The 23,025-nt window shown below is 34.0% G+C and overlaps 1 protein-coding gene across 2 annotated transcripts; it reads right to left on the bottom strand.

The window, feature by feature from the left end:
- Positions 1–4,146: 4,146 nt before the first annotated feature.
- On the bottom strand, positions 4,147–13,199 carry LOC18428259 (nudix hydrolase 8). 2 transcript variants are annotated; one of them, XM_011622885.3, is made up of 10 exons: positions 12,499–13,199; positions 12,103–12,213; positions 10,797–11,059; positions 10,614–10,679; positions 9,903–10,040; positions 9,582–9,659; positions 6,460–6,510; positions 5,957–5,991; positions 4,823–4,931; positions 4,147–4,503 (listed from the first exon to the last, which is right to left on the bottom strand). In XM_011622885.3, exons 1-10 carry the CDS (start codon positions 12,539–12,541, stop codon positions 4,327–4,329), a joined length of 1,071 nt encoding a protein of 356 aa, XP_011621187.1. In that variant the 5' UTR covers positions 12,542–13,199; the 3' UTR covers positions 4,147–4,326. The 2 variants fall into 2 exon arrangements, with proteins under 2 accessions (XP_011621187.1, XP_088712301.1); XM_088856175.1 differs by lacking the exons at positions 6,460–6,510; positions 10,797–11,059; positions 12,103–12,213; positions 12,499–13,199 and having other exon boundaries at positions 10,614–10,661.
- Between the last annotated feature and the right edge of the window lie 9,826 nt (positions 13,200–23,025).

Genomic DNA, 23,025 nt, shown 5'->3' with positions numbered 1-23,025 from the left:
GTTCACCCTAAAGTCCTAGATCTACGAGCTCGACAAACTTAAATGTACTATATCAATGGGAGTTACATTATAGATTTAGAGACAGTTACTTCTCTAACCCTTAACAAAACTCAGTTGAACAATCCATTTAGACCCGCTCTCCTGACCAACATCACCTCATTTCTCAGCCATTCAGGAGGTGGTATTAAAAAGTTTCTCCAAGTTCATTTCTTACTATCTGTGGGGACCTTGCTTCTCACACACATGAGGCTCCCACCTCCTTCTTTTCTTTTCTTTTTTTTTTTATTTTTTTATTTTTATTTTTGGGTAAGCAATGGGTAAGTCAGTGGGGATTTGGGCCCCCACCTCCTTCTCTTTATAGGAAACCAACTAACCCATGTGGTAAACCAATTACGGCACGCTTAATACGTCCTCTCTCATTTCTTATATATAAGATTATGAATCTCATACCAAATGATAATCTCATAAATGTCACTTACATCTCAAACTTAAGATATAATCAAGAGTTCTAATCTTGTTGAACTTAAATAGGTATTCCAACTAATTTAGGAAACTTATTATTATCAATACTATTCGTACATAATATAGGATTTTTTTATAGAGGTGATTTTGGATTACCGCCCGACAAGACTAGCTAACATTTATATCATAGGGAGCATATCTTTAGTGTATTGAACCAATTCATTACTAGATTTATGTAACATTATTGTGTTGTATTGTCAGCTATCAGATCATGATCAAGCGGTTGCAGGTATGCACATAATTTGAGGATATGATTTAGGTTTATCTAGCAACATGGTTGCCACAGTTCATCCACCCTTTCAAAATCCATATTAGAGATGGAATTATGGATTTAAAATTTCACAGGTCTACCATCCAAACCATCATGATCATGAATTTGAACCCAAAAAACAAAGAAAGAAAGAATTTTGAGCCCTGAAATGGTCCATTTTGTATTATTTACTCTCATTTCAATTCTTCAATCATAATCAAATCTACATTACTTTTGGTGCTCTAAATTCATTAATATGAGTAAAAAATGGATTTTTGTTGATTTGCAATGCCTTTGAGGTCCAACATTTTAAAAAACCAGGGTAAACGCAGAAACATTAAAAATAATTTTATTTTTTACTTTTTATGGACTTTAATTCTTAAAAGATTATTAGATATCACTGATAATAGCTTTAATGTAATTTAAGATGTGTTTTGGGTCATGTATCCTTCATCAAATACTTTGCCCAATATTTGAAAATAGAATACATTATGGGGAGGTAAAAGGGGAGGGGCAACATTATTACACTCTACAAGGAGATCAAGGACAACATTATCATAAAGAGAGGAAAAACCAATGTTTCCAACAAGCATCATGGCCTTGTTTAAAGCCACTAAATCAAATATAGTTTAGGGAAAAGATTTGGTAGTCCTGCAATAACAGTTGGACTTTTTGTGGGGTCCATTCGGAGAGTGCCCAAAACTGACGCTCTAAAACTTACTCTAAATAGTCTCTTTCATGGATTAGGTAAGAGGCGTGTAACTCGACCGAGTCATGTACATCCCAAAAATATTAAAAAGCAAAAAGAAATGCTGAAAATTTGTAAAATATAGTTAAAAGTAAGAAAGTTAAATTCAATCATTAGAAGACTAAAGAATATGAAAAAATATATAAAGAGAAAGTACATAATGAGATTATTTCCTATTGATACAAGGTGGCCACTTTTAATTTTGACCATTAAATGTGAAATTGAGTGGCTGTATTTATTTCATTGACCAAGCTCAAAATTCAAAATAAATTTTTTCGAATTTTGTGACACACCCAAACTATCAAATTTCATATTTAATGGTTATAGTTATTATGACCTCCTTGTATTAAAGATAAATAATCTCATTATATACAATACCATCAAGATAGATTATTGAAAGTTTTGATTTATATTGAATGTTGTAGAAAATTAAAATATATCAAATTTCATATCTGATGGTTATAAGTTATTGTGACCTCCTTGTATTAAAGATAAATAATCTCATTATATACAATCCCATCAAGATAGATTATTGAAAGTTTTGATTTATATTGAATGTTGTAGAAAATTTTAAAAAACAACAAATAATAATAATGAAAGTTTTCAACATCATCTTAAAAATCATCAAAATATCTAAAGTGAAAAGGTTTTGATGCTCCCACGGGAGCATACTATCCATTTTGCTCCCTCAAGCAAACTCAAGCTACGAATATTTAATGGATCCCAAACTTTGGGGATGCAATATCAAGAACCCTGTTCAACCTCAATAAAATAAAATGATTTGTGCTCTCTGCTTGCCTTAAACAATGATATCCTAAGATTGAACAACACCTGTCCAATTCTTGGGGTTAAATATCTAAATGTGGAAGAACTCAAAATCCAACCCACAGAGCGTGCTATACGCACTCATGTCTAAAAATATATTTCTAAATATTATATCGGTGTTTTCCACATTTTTTGTTTTTTGACATCTTTTATCTTTGGAAATTTTTTATACAGAGTCAGGCTCTAAAGACTTTAAGTGTTGAAATCACATTTCTCGATGCTATTTGAAAGTAAGCTTTATTTTGATTATTTAGAGCATCAGCTCTATACAAACCACATTTTTTATCTTTTTTATCTATTTGGTGCTATTGTGTTAGCACCCCAACTCTTACAAAAATCGCCTACCAATAGGACGAGTCCGAGTGGGCAAGGCCGAGTTACACGGATTTAACCGAATCTGTTTCAAAAAGTAATGATTAAAACGTATATCATTGAAAATTTTCAGCTCATAAAAAACAACAAATGAGGTGATTTGTCAATGGGATCATATATACAATTTGATTCTTTGGGACGACCATTAAGCTTCGTTTACTTACTAGCTAAATCAACAACCTTTTAGCCTTTTAAAAGTTTGAAAGTTAGAAACCTTAATAATTGAGCCCTTATCTTTAGTGGAATATGTTATAATATAATCTATCCATGGAGACCATGGACAAATATTTTCAATCATGATATTTCAGAAGGAAATTTTTTTTTTTAAAAAAGTATAGGTTAGTTTATTTGGGCTTTTTGACAAACTTCGAGGGTTTAAATCCTGACCTCTCGAACGCCCTATATATCCACCACTAACCTGAAGCAAAATAAAATAAAATTATGAATAAAAAATAAAAATTAATCATTAAGAAGGGAAATAAGAAACGCCTCCAATTGATTATCCCAAATATTTTATTTAAGGCAAATTTATAAAAATACATGCAATTGGAGAGTATTTTGATAGTAATTTATTAGCAATTTAATATTGAAAGTATTTTGATAGGGCTGCAACACTACAAAATAAGTAATGCCTCATCTCATAAACTCACCAAAAATTATAGTTCTATCATCGAAAAACCTTCAAAATTATTTTGGCATTGACCATTATAGTTGTAAAAAAAAAAAACAGAAGTTTCAAGCCATAACACTAGTATATGTTGTAATGCATCATCTAGACGTCCATTTCACCGAAGCATCCATGGATCCGTAAGATCTATATACTTTTTTAGCTTCAAATTTCATAGTTGATGTAGGAAATTGATTTTAGAGACATCATAGATATTTTCAATGCTTAAAGAGCTTTCCGGACAATGATTCCAAGTGTGGTTTTATTTTGTTTTTACAAGCCCTATAGAAACTGCAATTTGTAATATTTTACACATTTTCAACTATTCCAACTCCTAACCATGCATTTTGATGCGCTTATTGCAATTAATTAACTAAATAAATAAAATATTCCTTTTGCAATTAAATAAATAAATAAATAAAATAATTCATCTCAGGTGCATTTGATAAATTTCTCTTTATTTAATCTTATCCTCTCTCTCTCCTCGTTTCTCCTCTTTGCTCGCTCTTTGTTAATCCTCACTCTCTGACACATATATATGCCAATAAATCTCTCCATGCCAAAGTACAATAATTCACTGCACTGATAAATCCTTTTTATTTGCTATCTTTTTTTTTTGTTGAAAATAGGTAAGTAGATATCGTGAACTGGGCCATCCATTTGATAAATAAAAGTTCACAAAGAGTCATACACCTAGGGTGTATGGTACACGATGTCATGTGCCATCCATTCCCAACAACGAACGGCAGAGATTAACCATAATTTTTAATTTTGGACATAAATATATGTACACTATATAGAGCTTTTACTGAATTACACAGTTGAGAATATACATGAATCCAAGTATTAGAATGTCCTTCCCCTAGACAACATGTGCATGGAACCAAGATGTTACATCTCCCTCAGCTTAGATCACATTATAATAAGTTTCCTTTACCTAAGCTAAATCACATTATAATACAAGAAAGATGGTTTTCCTTCGAATTCCGAAACCATTTCATTGGCCAACAATCCATGGTACCGGTTAGAAAGGCGAGCGATGCATATCTCGATGACCTTCTTGAACATGCTGTCACCCTGGTAGAATGGTTGTTCTACAAATTCACTCAGAGGCATCCACTGAAACAAAACAGTTTCTCATTTACTATAAGGAAAACATTTATAGTACCTACCAATCATCAATACAAGTGAAAACTACATAAATAAATAAATAACAATAAAGAGATGAAAAATGCAAATATTCTTGATAAGACTCAATAGAGCTCAAAGCTTGAAAAAGAAGTGATAAATCATTGTGGAGAATAAAAAGAGGGATTTGGTTTCAAAAAGTGGGAATTTCTATCAAGTAACTCGAGGGCAGAGAAGAAGACATATGTATCTTCTTCTGGAAATATTTACAAAGAATCAACCAAACAATTACGGGGATATTAAATGTTACCTTGGCAGCCTGGATTTCAAGTTCATCTACTATGATTTGCGTTGATAATGGTCTCAATAGGCAGACAAAGAACAAATCTGATTTCTCGAAAGCTACACGATGGGCATGTCTAAGAAAAATGAAAACAAAAATATTTTAATGTCTTAAAAAGGAAAACAAAAAACTCAAATCACTTTTAAGTGTCACAACAGTAATCACAGCGTGGCTTAATCTGATTCTCCTTTACCTCTGGACCAATAGTGTATATATATATATATATAGGAAGCATCTACACAACATCTATGGGCAAGATGCTACAGTGATCTCGCTCGTAGGCCCATCGCCGTCCGAAAAAATCGGACGGCGTGCTCTTTTCGACCGCCACAGACCTAGCATGTCTGTGGCGGTACTGTCACGGATATTCTAGTTCCATGGTGGTCAAAAAATCACGCGAAACCCCAATGGAAGAGCGCCGTCCATTGCGGGTCCGTTCAATAAACCGCCACTGACATAGCAAATCCGTGGTCCATGGCAGTGGCGAAACACTATAGTACTTCACCTATAGCTGTTTTTTAGGTATTTCTTATATATATATATATATATATATATATATATATATATATATATATATATTTATTTATTTACAAGCAACCAGCATGTATGAGCAGAGGTCCTTATGCCACTGCATGAACACATTTATTATTACGGCTGGTCAAAAGGTCCGGTCAGCCGGGTGCCCCACAAGGTCAGACCAACCTGGCTTCGGGTCTGGACCGTAATCCTGGACCAGGCACAAAGGGGTGTGGGTCCAGCCCAGACCTATCCAGGTTGGGGTTAACCTGACACCCACACACACAACACCCACACATAAAACACATTGATGTATAACCAGATCAGCCGAGATCCTGCCGGGTCGTGTCCTTATGGGGGCCTACCCGGATCCAACTTATTTCAAATTTGCAACCTTATATATGATTGCATATGTGCAGATACATGAGCGCAAGTAGAGCATCATGTTGCACATATACATACACATGTTAAGCATACAGCCATTTGTGCATTGATATGAATTTCTGTATGTATATATGTACATCTGATGAGAAACAGGTTTTAGATTAGGTAGGTAGAAAACATGAAAACACGACATATATTTACCTGATAGCCATAACTTCCACAAATTCGGTATCAATCTGCAATACAATAACACTTGGATATCACATTGTGAATTTGGTGGAAATAATGTGAAATACTGCAAAAGGATATATTTGAGGGGACCACTCCTATATTGGAAATACCACTCCGTCAAACCATAAAAATAAGAATTTTATGAAACCACAATAAAATTCTCTCTCAAGGCTGGATGATGTTTTTTATGGAGATATGTTGCAGAGACGCACTAGCAAAGAGTTGTAATGGCGGTCCTCAGCTCTATTAGCAGTGGAAGCATGACCCCTAGTGGAGCCTGATGTTAAGAATGCAAGTGCTTTATGCGGATATGATAATACATGTTTGGTAGTTTCCTCGAGTCTTTTTAGCGTTGTATACTAATTTCAAACTCAAGGCCACACTTGAAGTTTTCATGACATTCAAGAAGCAACCTAGAAAGAGAAATGAAAGAAAAAACACTATTCAAGAAGAGGTTGTTTTTTGCTTCTTACCCCGGTTTCTTCCCTCACTTCTCTTATAGCCCCTGAAAAGATTTCTTCTGACTGGAAAAGCGCACAAAGAGAAAAATTCCATTTAGTATATGCATGGAAAACTCGTAGTAGTTGTCAAAGTGATTAAAGAAAGAAAATGCTTTTATAATCAATAAAGTCGCACACTTTATTGCAAAAACTCTGCAACTAGGATGGGAACTCCAGGGCCATTTGGATCCTTAGAAAAAGATTACGAGGAAATAATTTTCCAAGGAGATTGCCCTTTTCAGCTCTTTGGGTCCAAAATCTAGGGCTAAAATTTTTTTCGTACCAGAAATTGTTCTCTATATTTTGAGCCCAAAACGGGGAAACTATGTTCTTCCCACTAGCTAAAAAATTAATTTCCCTGCTAGATTTCCTTACAAAGCCGAACAAGAAAAATTAAAACGAGCATATATCTAGTTGGGCCTGGACGAAAAAGGGCAAACTCTTCCCGTCTCTCTCCCTCGCTCATCTCTCTCTCTCTCTCCCCATTTAGAGACATCTATTTCTACTTCCATCTAGCTCTAGCCATTCCCTTCTCTCTCTATCTCTACCATGTTTTAATCTAAGGAACATCTCTAGATGTTCCTTGCATTTAATCCATTTTCCTCTCTAGATGTTCCTTGCATTTAATCCATTTTCCAAATAGAAGTGTATCTTCTAGGGTGCATCCAGATGTTATTCAAACAGCCAAAACCCTTTTTATAGGAAATGTTTTTTGCAAGAAATGTATTTCCCAGGAAATAGTTTTATCCAAACAGTCTTTTCAGGGATCCAAAACGTTAGGATTCTAGCATGCATGAATGCCAAAGTCGGATTAATATGTAAATAACCTTGAATCACCTTGCAAAGGACTATGTTTCATAAGAAAATTAACATGGTTCTCAAGTGAGTGTTGAGACATAAGTGGATTTCATTATTGCTGAAAATATACACTTTAATTTAATTATCAGATACCTCCAAATCAAAGCAAAGATAAAATTAATTTGGCCATCTTCTGTAAAGAAGACAGCATTGGGTATTGACATGATATTGTTATAAATATCCTACTTGTGTACTAATGTATTCTGTTATTCAAAATGCGTGCTACAATTCAAAGTTAAAGGCAAAACCAGTGTAATGCAATGATTACATCACTTAACAATATTATTAGACTAAACACCTAATCCAAATGGATCTAATATCCTACATTGCATAGTGGATGTTTGTGTTAGATGATATTTGAAAGAAGATATCTGCCTGTGATACTGATGACTGGCAGTGTTGCGTCACTTCTCCATTTATTTTACGTTAACAAGAATTATACTGCCATTTGACATAATGAAATAGCTTATTACATGCAAACTGATTTCTTAAACTTGTTGTTTTCCTTTTGGTCCAATTGCATCAGGGGGAGTGGATTCAATTTTGGTGCTAGTGAAAGAAAAGGGAAAGGTTTCTATACTTCCCTTATAGCATAGAAGATCTATGCCTCCCCCACCATCCAGCCGTCCAATTTTGATCAAGAGAGCCACTCACCGTTTGATCTTAGATCCGACTTCTCAAAGTATTTTATTTTTAGTTTTTTTTTATACAAATTGTATGAATATGAAAGTTGGTATGTGTCATCTTCTCATTGGGACGCACCTATAAAAAATATTAAAAATAATTTTTCGATAAAATATAATGACCAAAATACCCCTTGAAACTTTCAAGGGTATTTTAGTCATTTTATTTTATTGGAAATATTTTTTTAATATTTTTCGCTAGTACGAGTTTAATAGAGGATTGGACGTCCAAAATTTAGTGTCAAAATAATTTATAGAAAAAACATTAAAAATAAAATAGTGTAAAGCGTGACATTGTGATTGGGGCAATCTTAGCCCTCCATTCAGAATGGAGGGTTGGATAAGGGGAAGTATGTGAGTTTTATGCTGTAGGGGAAGCATAGAAAGCTTGCCCGTAAGAAAATGCACATATTTCCAAGAAAATGCACATATTTCCAAGTATTCATTGTGTGCGTGCACGCCAGTGTTCGCAAAACCGGCTGATCTAACCGCTAACCACCCGGTTAGATCGGAACCGGCTAGTGGCCGGTTCCGGTTTTGGGCGGTTTTGGTGATCGACTGATTTCTTAAAGTTTAAATAGAATATTACTTCACATTTATATCATATATTTTACAATGGCGTATTGGTGAGCGCTGGCGACTATACTGTATACGAACATTGGTTCGAATCCCGCCATCAACGGTTTTCTTTTTAAACATTGATGTGGTTCATTTTAACAATTCTAAGTATTCATTACATTGGTAGGAAGTTCAAATAATTTACTTGCCCACATGAATCGAACTTGAAAGTTCTTGTAAAGAAATAATTTGTTATTAAACCCACTAACCAATGCAACCTGTACTATTTAGTTGCCAATTAGATCTATTAACCAATATGTCATTTACTATGTATTTACAAAAAGAATGGTCTATATTATATATAACTTAATTTTTTTTCATTTTCTTTTAAAAAAAGAGTTGGTCAAGTCGATATTAAAAAAAATTGTGGTCATTGATACTCACTTTTATATTTTCCCATCTTTTTCAGAAAATTTTAAAAATACCCCTAGGCACCAATCGATTCGTTAAAATCCACTTTTTTCAATAATTTTCAACTTCATTTGAGTGTGTTTTGTTTTAATCACATTCTTTATATGCTTTTCATATTTTAGTAGATTTTTTTTATATCTTTTTTATTTTTTTCAACACTTTTTTGATCGTTCGGGACTTGCCCGGTTAGAACGGTTGAATTGGCTGGTTTACCGGTTGGGCCGATTAAATCCCTTCCGGTTCGATTTTGCGAACACTGGTGCACATGCACACGATTGCTTATGAGAGTGTTGGCCACCTAGTGGCACACAGACATGCCTCAAAATCAAAGAACATTGTTTTTTGGGGGGCTACATGAGCAGGAAATTCTAATCCTAAAAAGAAACTGCTTGGGAGTGCCATGGATAGACAACACTCCAAAAGCCACTATTCACTGGATTATAGTCCTGGAAAAATGAAAATCTATGATGTTTGAAGAACATCATTCTTTCCGTGCGAACAGGTCTAACTGGAAAGAAGAAATACCTCAACAACAAAACCTGTTGGTAGCTTCCAAACACCCGAAAATGTTGAACTACAATACTTTTCTTGCACCACAAGTACCTGTTGGAAGCAAATGACACAATGCTCCTCAAAAGGTAAGAAGTAACCTTTCAGAAATAAAAGGCAAAAAAAAAAAGAAGGGTTGATTTCTAACTGTAACTGCTTTCATACATTAGTTAGTGCTTAATAAGCAGCAAATATTTCTTCATAACTGGTGCAACTGATTAATGCCTCTAAAAAGTAATATATAAATATTATAGCTTCAATAATTTATTTTTTCTCAAATGAAGTTTTGATACTAACCTCTCCCTTGTCATTGATGACAAAACCCCCAACTCCAACTTGGTGTGAGGCATTAGCAGGAAGCATGCAAGGCCCTTTTGGGAGCCAATATGTTAACATTACATATCCTGGCTCTGCATGGTGGTATTTGAATCCTTCCTATCATCATATTAATACTTTTAGGTCTCAATGATGAGAAAAGAAAGGTTCAAAATATAGGGAAATGAATAACATACATACAATCGACCAAATCAATCAGATAAATAAATAATAAAGAGTAGCAAAAGTACCCTCAAAGAGAGATTAACATTTATAAGACATTTTGCCTATAGCATAATTAGCATTCAATGTTTAAAATAACATGACCAGGGGTCAGGATAAGGAGATGCACTGCATTTTGAAAGACATTCATTAGAGAATTTAGCTTAGACGGTAGTGAGAATAGATGCCACACTATCAACTTTGAAAATCCTCTCTATTTGGTTTCAACTTTGAACTGGTTAAGGCTGCATGCATGCATGCATTGGTTTACACAACTTTTTGGATCTATTGGCACTCATCTCACAAAATGGCCACACCAGTTTAGAGGCAGGGAGTCATATGCCATACTTGAACATAAGTTAAGAAATAATCCTCTAAAGCTCTTTGTACAATTTTTAAAAAAATTATTTATATTACAAAGTTTATCTGTATCATATAATAAATAATCAGAAAAGAAGTATAGAGTTCTACCTTGACTGCAACAGGGACAAGATCAACATGTTCTACTGGCAACTTGAGCCAAACTCCCTTATTTCCCTGTACCAAATATTAACAACTTAGCCAAAGGGCCAAAGCTTAAACATTTAAACCACCAGTCCAGCATAAATATTTCCCCTTATTCAATATTCCATTCCATGAGAGAAATGAGAGTACCTTCAATTGCCAATGAGAAAGTGAGACTCTAAGGATGGAAGCAAATGCATTAGGATTTGTTGGTAACCTCTCTGGGTTAACTATCACTCCCTCGTATTCATCTTCTGAGGCATCAAGCCCACGGAAATTATCAATTATGGAGGAAGTCGACACCCCATTACTTCGGAATTGGTCAGATGCATTGCCACCAAGCCATGATGTATTGGTAGCTATGGTAATACTTGGTTTTGAAGCCTGAGCACTTGGATAAGAGGGCCTGAAATCTATCAGAAACCAAAAAAATTACACCATGCACCAGATCATTATTTGAAACCCTGATATGCTTTAAAATTACAGAGCATTAAGTGGGTTAGTTCAAGTTTACACTTTTTTTAAGGTGAAATACTCCAAATTCAAATGTACACCAAAGAAAAAAATTTCCAAACTATGGCAATGAGATTTGCTCATTTTGTATGAATTGTATGGCTGACATTCATTAATTATGGTACAATACAAGATTTCATGGTTTTGTTGGCTTTTATGGGAGTAGAAATAAAATCTCTTGATACTTTCAAAATTTATTTTCTTTTTATATATCTTTTTCCATGATTCAGTGGAAAGAACATGCTGGTCATGGTTTTGATTGAATTCTGAAAATAACTAACCCACTAAATGTTAGTGAGAAAAATGTGACACGACATAAAATTCTCCCAAAGTTTATGTCAAATGACCAGAGCAAACAAAATGTGCAAACAGACGCGATACTCTAATCATACAGATTCCGAGAGAAGCCATTGATGCAGGCAATGGTTGTTCAATTATGGGCACATCTCTCTCTCTCTCTCTCTCTCTCTCTCTCTCTCTCACACACACACACACACACACACACACACACACACACACACACACACGCACACACACAGAGACAAACACACACACACACGCACACACACAGAGACAAACACACACACACACGCACACACACAGAGACAAACAGAGAGAGAGAGGCAAAACATAAAAAAGGGATAAATTAACAAAAGGACACCCAAGTAAATGACATTCATTTCATAAATTCATAGAAATTGAAACCAGAGCTCAAATATAAACTACGTGGAATTCCATGAAGCCCAACAATTCCATGATGGAAACAACAATATCACACATATTTAAACATACCCAGTTAAAAAAAAAATGCAAAAAAAAAAAATGCAAGATATACAAAGCAGAATTCTTCATTTGCCTAGCAAAATAACAAAATAAAAAATAAAAAAAAACCAATTTTTCAAAAAAGAAGAAATAGTGCATAAAAAAAGGATAAAGGAAAAACCTTTGCAAGAACAGGAGCATGGTCTTGGTGTAACGCTTGCACTGTAAATAAGCTTCAACTCATTCGAGCATGGCTTCACCAAACTAGCAGCTTTCAGAGCCAAAACAGAGCCTGAATCCAACAAGTTACAACCCATAATTCAATTTTTTCAAAGCCAAAAGCTACAGAACAAGAAGCATTTATCCATACAGTGTGTTACATATACACCAATCCATAACCAATGCCAAAACCATTAAATAACTCTCAAAAAATCTTGCCAAATAGTATATCACAATCCCAGATAGCGCCATTTTCTCTCTCTAGAACAAGAAAACAGACATGGGTCTTCAGAAATGCAACATCTCAAGCCCATATAACACCATGTTTGTCACTCTAGAACAAAACAAGCAATGATACCTGGCGTTTCTCTCTCTAGAACAAGATTGGACGTCGGTCTCATCGAAACAAAGTAGAAAACACAAAAAAATAGGGTTTTGAGCAATCTCAGCCACTAAAAGATATTAGATAAAATTGCTGGGGGCCTCCATTTGCTGGACTCGAAGAGACCCAAAAACAAGAAATGGGGCAGGATATGAAAGAGACATCCATCGCTGAAAGCATGCGAAATAGCCAATAGTGGAAGTGATGAAAAACATGGAGAATTGATGAGAGAAAAAAATGAAGAGACATCCATGGCTCAAAGTTAGGATTTACAGTTGGAACTCAGTACGTGTTCGTGACACCAACGACAGAAGAAGAAGACACCAGACTTTGTGTGTGTTAGAGAGAGACCCACAAACAAGAAAACTTAGAGAGAGAGAGAGATTTACAGTCCAGAACAGGAGAGACCCACAAACAAGAAAATCATTGTGGGTTGTCAGGAGAGCTATGGCTCGAGATTAAACGCGGAAATTGAAGCGAGAGAAGACAAATCAGATTTTTTTTAAGAGAGAGGGATCAGATTTTTTTAAGAGAGGGGTCACATCTAAGTATGGAATGTAACGAGAGAGACTGTTTTTTTAAGAGAGAGACAGAGGAGTCGTATGTAACTAGAGAGAAAGAGAGAGATCCGATTTTTTGAAGAGAGAGACAGAGGGCGTCATATGTAATTTCGGTTCGGTGTTTAAAACGTTGCTTCGGCACGTTTTGAATTTCTTCCGCCTTGCTGCCGAAGGCGTCGACGCCAAAGCGGTTTAACTACCCTAATTAGTAAATCGGTTGATTGCTTCAGTTGGACAAGGCTTTTAGCGATAAAAATTGTTGAAAAAATTAAAAAAATTTAAAAATATGAAAAGTATATAAAAAATCAAATAAAATTGAAAATTAATGAAAAAATAAATTTTAATTATTCGATTTGTGTTTACAAGTATTTTTTAAATTTTTTTTAAAAATAACAAAATATAAAAGTGAATATTAATGATCAAAACAATTTTTAATCTTTACCAAAATGTAAAGAATATTAAAAAATACATTATAAATGAAATTTCTTATTTAAAAATTTTATATACATTTTTTTTTTTTTTTTTTACATACCGGTTAATCACCAAAGCCACCCAAAATTGGACATGCCTGAATGGAGCTGTTAGTGGTTATATCCATTTTTTTCAAAAGTGGAAAAAATTGGATTTATCTGAATCGGGTGCTCCAATAACTAGAAATATTTTGTAGCTACCTAAGCCCCCTTTTTTATTTTTATTTTTATTTTTTGAATGTTAACGATAATTTTGATTGAGTAAATGAAAAATACAAAAAAGGATAAGAGAATAGAAACAAAAAAAAAAGACAAAAAAAAAAAGAGCATGAAATCGCTGCTCGTCATTGTGATGCAATGAAACTATATTTTTAAAAAATCATATTTGACGTATTATTCTAAGTTTTTCACACTCAATATTCAATCCCAACAAAATAAAATTCAATTTTCAGAATCTAAAATTATTGGGACGCTAAAATGCAATTTCAATTTTTAAAAAATCTAAAAAATTTCAAATAAATATTGAGAGACTCAAAAATACAATTCTTTTTGATGTTGAACATCCAAAAGTGGGCAATTTGGTTATTTTAAAAATATTTGTGCGATATTATTACAATAACATGTAGAAAACAGATACAAATATAATAACGAAAAAATATACCAGTAAGATTAAAATAATTTAAAAATAAATTTTCTCAAATGAAAACCCTCAAATATTAATCTCAAAGGAAGTTTGAAGGTCATCTCACCATGTGCCATGTATTGTAATCCCTGGTGTCCAGCGACATTGCAGGTTAACATGCTCATTAATTGTGAAGTATAGGCTTGCTTCTTGAGGCCTATCCGCCTCCTCTCGTACCAGCCTTTGTTGGTTCTGGTTCTCAAATCCTAACAAAGAAGGGGGAAGAGAGAGAACCCATGAGCATGGACCACCTCAGATGAAAAGACTTTTGTCATGAAGCTAAGTGCATATATCTAAAAAAAAATTCTTTATTTCTACGCCAGTAAAATCACTTACAATGTACAAATACAATCAAAGTAGTTATGAAAAAAAAAAAAGAATAAAAAAAGAATAAAATCGGTTCTCAATTGCTATCTCTTCAAATAGCATTCTTTATTCAAAAAAGAAAACTATATTTTATTGCTTTATCGGAAGAGATGATCAAAACATAAATAAATATTTAAAAACATATAATTTTTTATATAAAACTATACTTTATTGCTTTATGAGAAGAAAAGATCAAAACATACCTAAATAAATATTTTAAAAGATAAAATTGCCGGCGTCAACCGAGAGCTTCTAGCTTGATTGTAGAGAGATGACAAGTTATAGAGAGATGACAAGTTGGAGAGAGAGATAAATAAGAGCTTGTAATAGAGAGATGACAACTTGGGGAGTTTGATTTTAGAGAGATGACAACTTGGAGAGAGATAAAAATCTGGAGTTTGATTTTAGAGAGATGACAATTTGGATAGAGAGATAAAAATAGAGATACAACAAGAGATAAGAATTGATTTTAAAGAGATGAAAACGTGGAAAGAGAGATAAAAATAAAGAGGGAAGGAGAGATAAAAATAGAGATGAATTGGGGCAAGCCTCCTTTTGGGAATATAGATATAGAGAGAGAGCCTTAAATTTAGGGTAAATATAGAGAGAGAGCCAAATTTGGGGTAAATTTAAGATAAATATAAAGAGTGCTAAATTTAGGATAAGGAGAGATAGGGAGACGGAATATATAGAGAGCTGAATTTGGGGTAGGAAAAAAACAAAAGGAAGATAGAGATAAAGAGAGAAAGGGAATATATTGAGAGTTAAATTAAGGGTAGAGAGAAAATAAGAAAAGAGGAAAAGAAAGGAAGGGAATATAGAGAGAGCTAATTTTGGGGTAAAGAGAGAGATAATTCTTAAAAAAAGAGAAGATAATACCTATGTAATTTAATAAATGAGAGATCTTCTTTTATAGATTTTTTTTTAAAGAAACTTGTGGGGTGAGAGATTTCAATCATTCATCTTGATGTACCATCAAAATTTATAGATGTGAGGTAGAGCCTTATCCTCATTTTCTTAAATTTATTCCCATCAAATAATATTAAAATTTTATATTTTAATATATCCAATCCTTAATTATTGGATCAACCAACACAAATATTTAGTAAATATCTAAAATAATCAACCTTATCATATAAGTTATTATAAATATCTCAAATATTTAACCTTATCACATAAGTTAGCTATACTGAAGTCAACTAAGAGATAAACATTCTTCCAAGAAGAATAATGTAAATAGATGGGAACGTGCCACCTTTTGATGGTCATGTGTGGACCCGACCTAATCTACTTATATTTTAATTTTGGCCCCATATTTTATGGAAGCCCCATATATTTTTAGAAAATATTTTATTTCATATTTAGAAATTTTAAATCTTATATTTTATTTAAAATATTGAAAATTAATTTCTCTTAATTTATAAATCAAAATAATATAAATAAAATATTAGAATATTCACAAAAATTCAAATAAACATTCTAAAAAGCACATAACATTAAATTAATTGCTTTTGATGAGAATCGGATCTGTTAGATTTAGAAATTTATCAATACATGAGAAAAATCTAAATAAACATTCTAAAAATTACATAACATAAAATTAATTATTTTTTATGAGAATCGGGTTCGTTAGATCTAGAAAATTATTAATGCATGAGAGCACTTCACCTTCAATGGCGAATCACAATCTGTCTAGCTTTATCAAACTGATGCAGCAGTTCTCATGATCCACAGTCCACTGTAAAGACTCATGATTCGACCACCTACAAATAGACTAGGGATGCAATCTTAGTTTATGAATTTCAGGTTCTTCCCTAGAGAAAAAAATCATGGTCCTCTAGACCATGATGTAACTATGATTTTATGGTGCATAGGGGTAATCTCTCCCATATGTGCATATTTCACTCTTATTGGCAAATTTCAAAATGACTATCTATGTACATGTCGTGATGAGGTTTTAGCCATGTCTCTAAAGGTTATTCATCACACACAAGGGCCACACGGTCCCTTGGCTTTCATCCAAGCATACACCGACTTCATCAAGGGTTAACTCATTAAACTCTTCTCGGTTAGATCCCTATGCCAAGGTATGTTAGGTTTTTCCAAACCTCAGCTGGCCTAGCTCGTCGAGCCTAGTTCGAGTATCAACAAATAATATTTTCCTAGTATGGTCCACAAAAGAACTACACTCCCACTGAGTTTATGTTTCATTTATTAAATATGTTTTATACAGTATCTCATAAGGCCTTTAAAGACTACATAAACCAACAAAAGAGAGACATAAACATACATGAGTAGGGCTGGTAATGGGTCGGCACGGTCTTTTCCTCCTATGGCTGGCTAGCTAGACAGGCTATGTCGGGAATTAAAAAAATTAAAAAAAAATTGAAGAAAAAAAGAGGGGCGAATTGGTATAAGATAGAATTAAAAAATAATAATAAATAATAAATAGAAGGAAAAAATAATGTTTAAAAAAATGGATATTTGAACCTCAGACTGCTTGGAAAGTGCCCCAAACCTTCAAGCACTACCCTACCAATGAAAAATAATATTTAAAATACGGTCCGAGGACATAGCTAACTTTTTTTATTTTGGTTAGATATTTTCTACTGTGAAGAAGAGAGAGAACAATGAAAAAGAGAGAGAGATAACAATGAAGAAGAGAGAAAACAATGGAGAAAAAAGAGATAATAAATGATAATAGAGAGAGAAATAGAGAGATAACAATGGAGAAGAGATAGAGTACCTTATTAAATGCAAGAGGGAGAGTACTTGCTGCTTGGTCATGTAAGGTTAGAGAGAGAGCACCAAAAACATGGAAATTCAATGAAAGCAATGAGAACAAGACAGATGAAGGGAAAGCAAGAGAAGCAAGTGGGGCGTTTAGATATTTATAAGTTTCCAAACAAGGTTAAGATATAAAGGGAAAGAGAGTATGGATCCATGAATGTCTGAAGTCAACTCATTTCTCCATCTTTTTCATTAAAAAATCTTGTGGTTATTTTAAAGCATCAAAAGGCATTCGGCAAAGAGATCCTTTGTCCCCATACTTATATACTATTGTGGCATAAAGGTTTAATATTATGCTAAACTTTGTGGTTAGTAGAGGCCTTATTTTTGGATTTAATGTTGGTAGACTAACAATCGCTCACTTACAATATGCAGATAATACTATTATATTTTGTAGCCTAGAGGAACAAGAAGTAAAGAATTTGTAGGTGTTCTTAAAGTGTATGAAAATAGCAACGGGCCTCAAAGTAAATTTAAAAAAGACAAATTTGATTGGAATTGGAATTTCAGATCACGTAGTAGCATCTTTAGCATAAATTATTGGATGTGGGTTTAGCAAGTTTTCATATTTGGGTATTCCTTTATTTAAAGAAAACTAATCGACGGTTATTTGGGATCCTATTATTGAAAGATCTAATTAGAAACTGGATCTATGAAAATCTCAAGTGTTATCAGTTTGAGGAAGATCTACTCTTATCAACTCTACTTTGTCCAACTTACCCATCTATTTTATGTCCATTTTCATAATGCCAAAGCAGGTAGTGAAGACTTTGGAACATATTATGAAGTCAATGTAGGAATAAGAAAAATGATGAAATTCATGAATTGGGAAAATATATGCACTTTCAAGAGAGATGGGGGTCTAGGAGTTAAAAAACTTACATTGATGAACACTAGCCTATTGATTAATTGGTGGTGGCGCTTCTAAAATTAGCAGATAGCTTATGGGGAGAGGTATTAAAAGAAAAATATAGAGTAGATGTATTGATTGACCACTTTAAAAGTCCAATATCTAAAGTTAGTTTTTCAAGTATTTGGGAATAAATTGATGCATGTCGATCATTATATCTTCGTCATCGTCGCAAAGTGATTGGAAAGGGAGATCGCATCTTGTTCTGGTTTGATAAGTGTCTGAGAAACCTTGCCCTTCGAGATTCTTTCCTTGAGGTCTTCTCCAAAGTCGACTGTCACACCCCAAGAATTTACAGTACTGTTATTCCTGAGATGTGAAAGACAAAACATATATACATCTATTGATAGGACAAATTTACAGTGGCGAGGTCTTACATAGTAAATAAAGAAAGCTAGCACAACAACAGTATCGTCCAAGGTTGATCTTGATTAGCACTCAAAATGAATCCGTAGTTATCCTGAAAAATGTTTACCATAGTTTGATGAGTTTGGCTACTCAGTAAGTGATCATCATAATCCTAAAAATAATCATGATTGAAAGATATCAATATTTTCCAAAATGAGATCTATTAACAGAAATGCATCAACAGTTTCACTTTCAATAAATGCATAATTAAGTATAATCCGAGTAATTGAAATGCTTATAACACTTTTAACGGCAGTACATAATTCAAAGGATTTCACAAAATACCCTACTGGCGTCCCAAATAGGTCACCTATATACCCCATCAGCGTCCTGATGGGTCCACTTAATCCCTATCGGCGTCCCAGATAGGTCCACTTAATCCCTGCAGGTCCACTTATACCTCACCGGCATACCGGATGAGTCCACTTAATCCCTACCAGCATCCCAGATAGGTCCACTTATACCTCACCGGCGAACCGGATGAGTCCACTTGCATACTTAAATTATTTCTAAATCTCTTTAAACATTCGAAAGCAGCAATATCATGTACTCAACATATCACTGAAACCATTAATATGAATTTCACTTAAACCATTAATAACAGTCACTCTCTATAATATTTCAAAAATAACCAATCAAATATTTTGGGCTCAAATTTAGAAAGGTCGCTGTTTGTAAAGGCATTCTAGCATAATTGCCAATTTAATATGTATAGAAAAACTTTTATAAAAATTCAAGAATACGGAATTATCACAATTTATGGAATATCAATTCACAAATAAACATTTCACAACAATACTATAATCAATTGCAAAAATGTCAATTTTTAAGTAATAAGGCAGTCATTTGCACATGAATTTTACAATGTCTAAATATTCAAAACAGTAGAAAGAAATATCACAATTTTACTAAAAGCAGAAATATCACATTTATTTCTAACAATAGACAAGAAAAATAAATAAATTTATTTTTCTAATTTACAGCATTCAAAATTTCTAACATAGATAAAATATCACAATTTTTATTAAAAACATTATTTTTCAAGATAATGAGGTCACGTGCGCATAAAATTTATCGCGCCTAAAATTCATGATAATAAGCAGAAATAATTATTTCATTTCATTTTTAAAAAGAATGGATTATTTTTTGAGACAATGGGGTTACTTACACACAAAACTTATAAAATAAAGATCCTGGACAGAAATATCACTATTTATTAAAAACAGACTATTTTTCAGGAAGACGATGTCACTTACCCACAATTATTTGAGAGGGAGCTTCCGATAAAAAAATTCGGTTCGAGAGAGAAGTTCACTGTATTTCGACCAGAGAGAGAGATCTCAAATTTTTGTTTTAGGGTGGGAGTGCTCACATCCCCTATTTAAATTCTTATAACGTATTATTATATTATTTTATCGTACGACAACCACGTCCGTTAAAGGACGTTGCCAGCTGCAAGCAGCAGGAGGCAAAAGCAGGCAAAGCAAAAGTTAAACCAAAGTAAAAGTTTTGAAAATAGTGATGGTCCCCAAGGACCATCATACTCAATCAGACCATCACCTATTAAAAGCATCATTCCCCCCCTTTTTTTTTCTTTTTTTTTTTTTTGAAATTTTAGGATTGTTACATTCTTCCCTCCTTAAAGAAATTTAGTCCTCTAAATTTGTGTACCTGATTACTGAAAAAGATAGGGGTATTTTTCTCTGATTTCATCTTCTCGTTCCCAAGTCGACTCTTCTCTTGAATGGTACTGCCATAACACACGGACTAAAAGAATCTCCTTGTTACGCAACACTTGCACCCTTCTATCCAGTATCAAAATTGGCTGCTCAATGAAGGATAGGTCCTTCCTGATCGGTAAAGGTTCATATTTTAAGATATGGGATGGGTCGGGCTGATATTTTCGTAGTGAAGATACATGAAAGACATTATGGACATTTGCCAATTCGGGTGGTATGGGAAGTCTATAAGCGACACCTCCGATCTTTCCAGGATTTCAAATGGTCCGATGTAACATGGGCTCAACTTTCCTTTCTTGCCGAATCTCATAATGCCCTTTATTGGTGAGATTTTTAGGAAAACTCGATCACTTTCCTCAAATTCAAGATCTCTCCTTCGGTTATCGACATAACTCTTTTGCCGACACTAAGCTGTCCTGAGCCTTTCACGAATTAATGCTACCTTATCTGTGGTTATCTGGACAATTTCGGGCCCCAAAAGCTTTCTTTCACCAACCTCGTCCCAACATATGAGTGACCTGCATTTCCTTCCATATAGGGCTTCATATGGTGCCATCTGAATACTGGCTTGGAAGCTATTATTATAAGAAAACTCAATCAGAGGTAAATGGTCATCCCAGCTTCCTGTAAGGTCAATAACACAGGCCCTCAGCATATCTTCCAGGGTTTGGATGGTCCTCTCTGATTGTCCATCAGTTTGGAGGTAAAAGGCAGTACTAAAGGCGAGTCTCGTCCCCATGGCTGACTGTAGTCTAGCCCAAAATTTAGAAGTAAACCGAGTATCCCTGTTCGATACAATACTGACAGGAACTCCATGCAACCGCACTATTTTCTTAATGTACACTTGAGCCAGTCGATCCAAAGTGTACGTCGTGCGAATCGGTATAAAGTGGGCAGCTTTGGTTAACCGGTCCACAATGACCCAAATGCTATCATGTCCTGAATTTGTTCTAGGCAAGCCAGAGACAAAATCCATAGAGATGTGCTCCCATTTCCATTTTGGCACCGGTAAAGGCTGCAACAACCCAGCGGGCCTTTGATGTTCAGCTTTTACTTGCTGGCATGTTAGGCATTTAGACACAAATAGTGCTACCTCTTTTTCATATTATTCCACCAAAAGGTTTTCTTCAGGTCCTGATACATTTTAATACTTCCGGGATGTATTGTACAACGAGAATGATGTGCTTCTTCTAAGATAGCTTTATTTACACTCTCATCATTCGGGACACAAACCCGAGCTTTGAATCTTAACAAATCCTCACTACATATAGAGAATTCATCTCTCTTTCCTTGCTTCACCTCTTCTATAATTGTTATAAGCTGATGGTCTTTCTTTTGTGCCAATCGAATTTGTTGGATTAATTGGGGTTCCGCCTTAATATTGGCAATCATACTTACTACACCATTAATGGACGGAGTTGGATGCCAATCCACTATTTCTTCTAACAATCGCATTTCTTGGATCATTAGATGAGCTAAGTCTCCCGTAGATTTTCTACTTAGAGCGTCGGCCACAACGTTAGTTTTTCCTGAATGATAATGGATTGTACAATCATAATCTTTTAATAAATCCATCCATCTTATCTGCCGCATATTTAAATCCTTATGAGAGAAAAGGTATTTCAAACTCTTATGATCCGTGTATATTACAAATTGCTCACCATATAGATAATGCCTCCATATTTTCAAAGCGAATACTATTGCAACTAGCTCCAAATCATGAATTGGATATTTTTTCTCATATTCTTTCAACTGTCTGGATGCATATGCCACTACTTTCCCATATTGCATTAATACACAGCCCAAACCTTTATATGAAGCATCACTATAAATCACAAATCCCCCACTCCCCTCAAGAATAGTTAAAATAGGTGCTGAAGTTAATCGAACTTTTAGTTCTTGAAAACTCTCCTCACATTCACTTGTCCACTCAAATTTGACATTTTTCTGTGTCAATCGAGGCAATAGGATTGCGATTCGAGAAAATCCTTCTACAAATTTTCTGTAATATCCTGCCAATCCCAAAAAGCTTCGAACTTCAGTCACATTACTTTGTTGTTTCCAATTAACAACGGCTTCAACCTTTGAAGGATCAACTGATATACCTTCTTTTGATATGACATGTCCTAAAAATATCACTTGTTCAAGCCAAAATTCACATTTACTAAGTTTGGCATACAATTTCTTCTCTCTTAATATTTGCAATATTATTCTTACGTGCTGCTCATGTTCCTTCTGATTTTTGGAATAAATTAAAATATCATCGATGAATACCACAATAAATTAATCCAAAAAGGGCTTAAAGATCCGATTCATCAAATCCATAAATGCAGCTAGTGCATTGGTTAATCCAAAAGGCATGACTAAAAATTCATAATGGCCATACCTTGTTCTGAAAGCTGTCTTGAGTACATCTTCACTTTTAATCTTAAGCTGATGGTATCCAGATCTAAGATCAATTTTTGAAAACACTTGTGATCCTTGTAATTGATCAAATAAATCATCAATTCTAGGTAATGGATACTTATTTTTCACTGTCACTTGGTTCAACTGTCTATAATCAATACACAATCTCATA

Source organism: Amborella trichopoda, chromosome 13 (genome assembly GCF_054954075.1).
Source record: "Amborella trichopoda isolate Santa Cruz 75 chromosome 13, AtrichopodaSantaCruz75HAP2 v2.0, whole genome shotgun sequence".
In the NCBI taxonomy this organism is placed as follows: domain Eukaryota; kingdom Viridiplantae; phylum Streptophyta; class Magnoliopsida; order Amborellales; family Amborellaceae; genus Amborella; species Amborella trichopoda.
The sequence above is the reverse complement of the archived record's forward strand: the minus strand, read 5'-3'. Positions and strand labels throughout refer to the sequence as shown.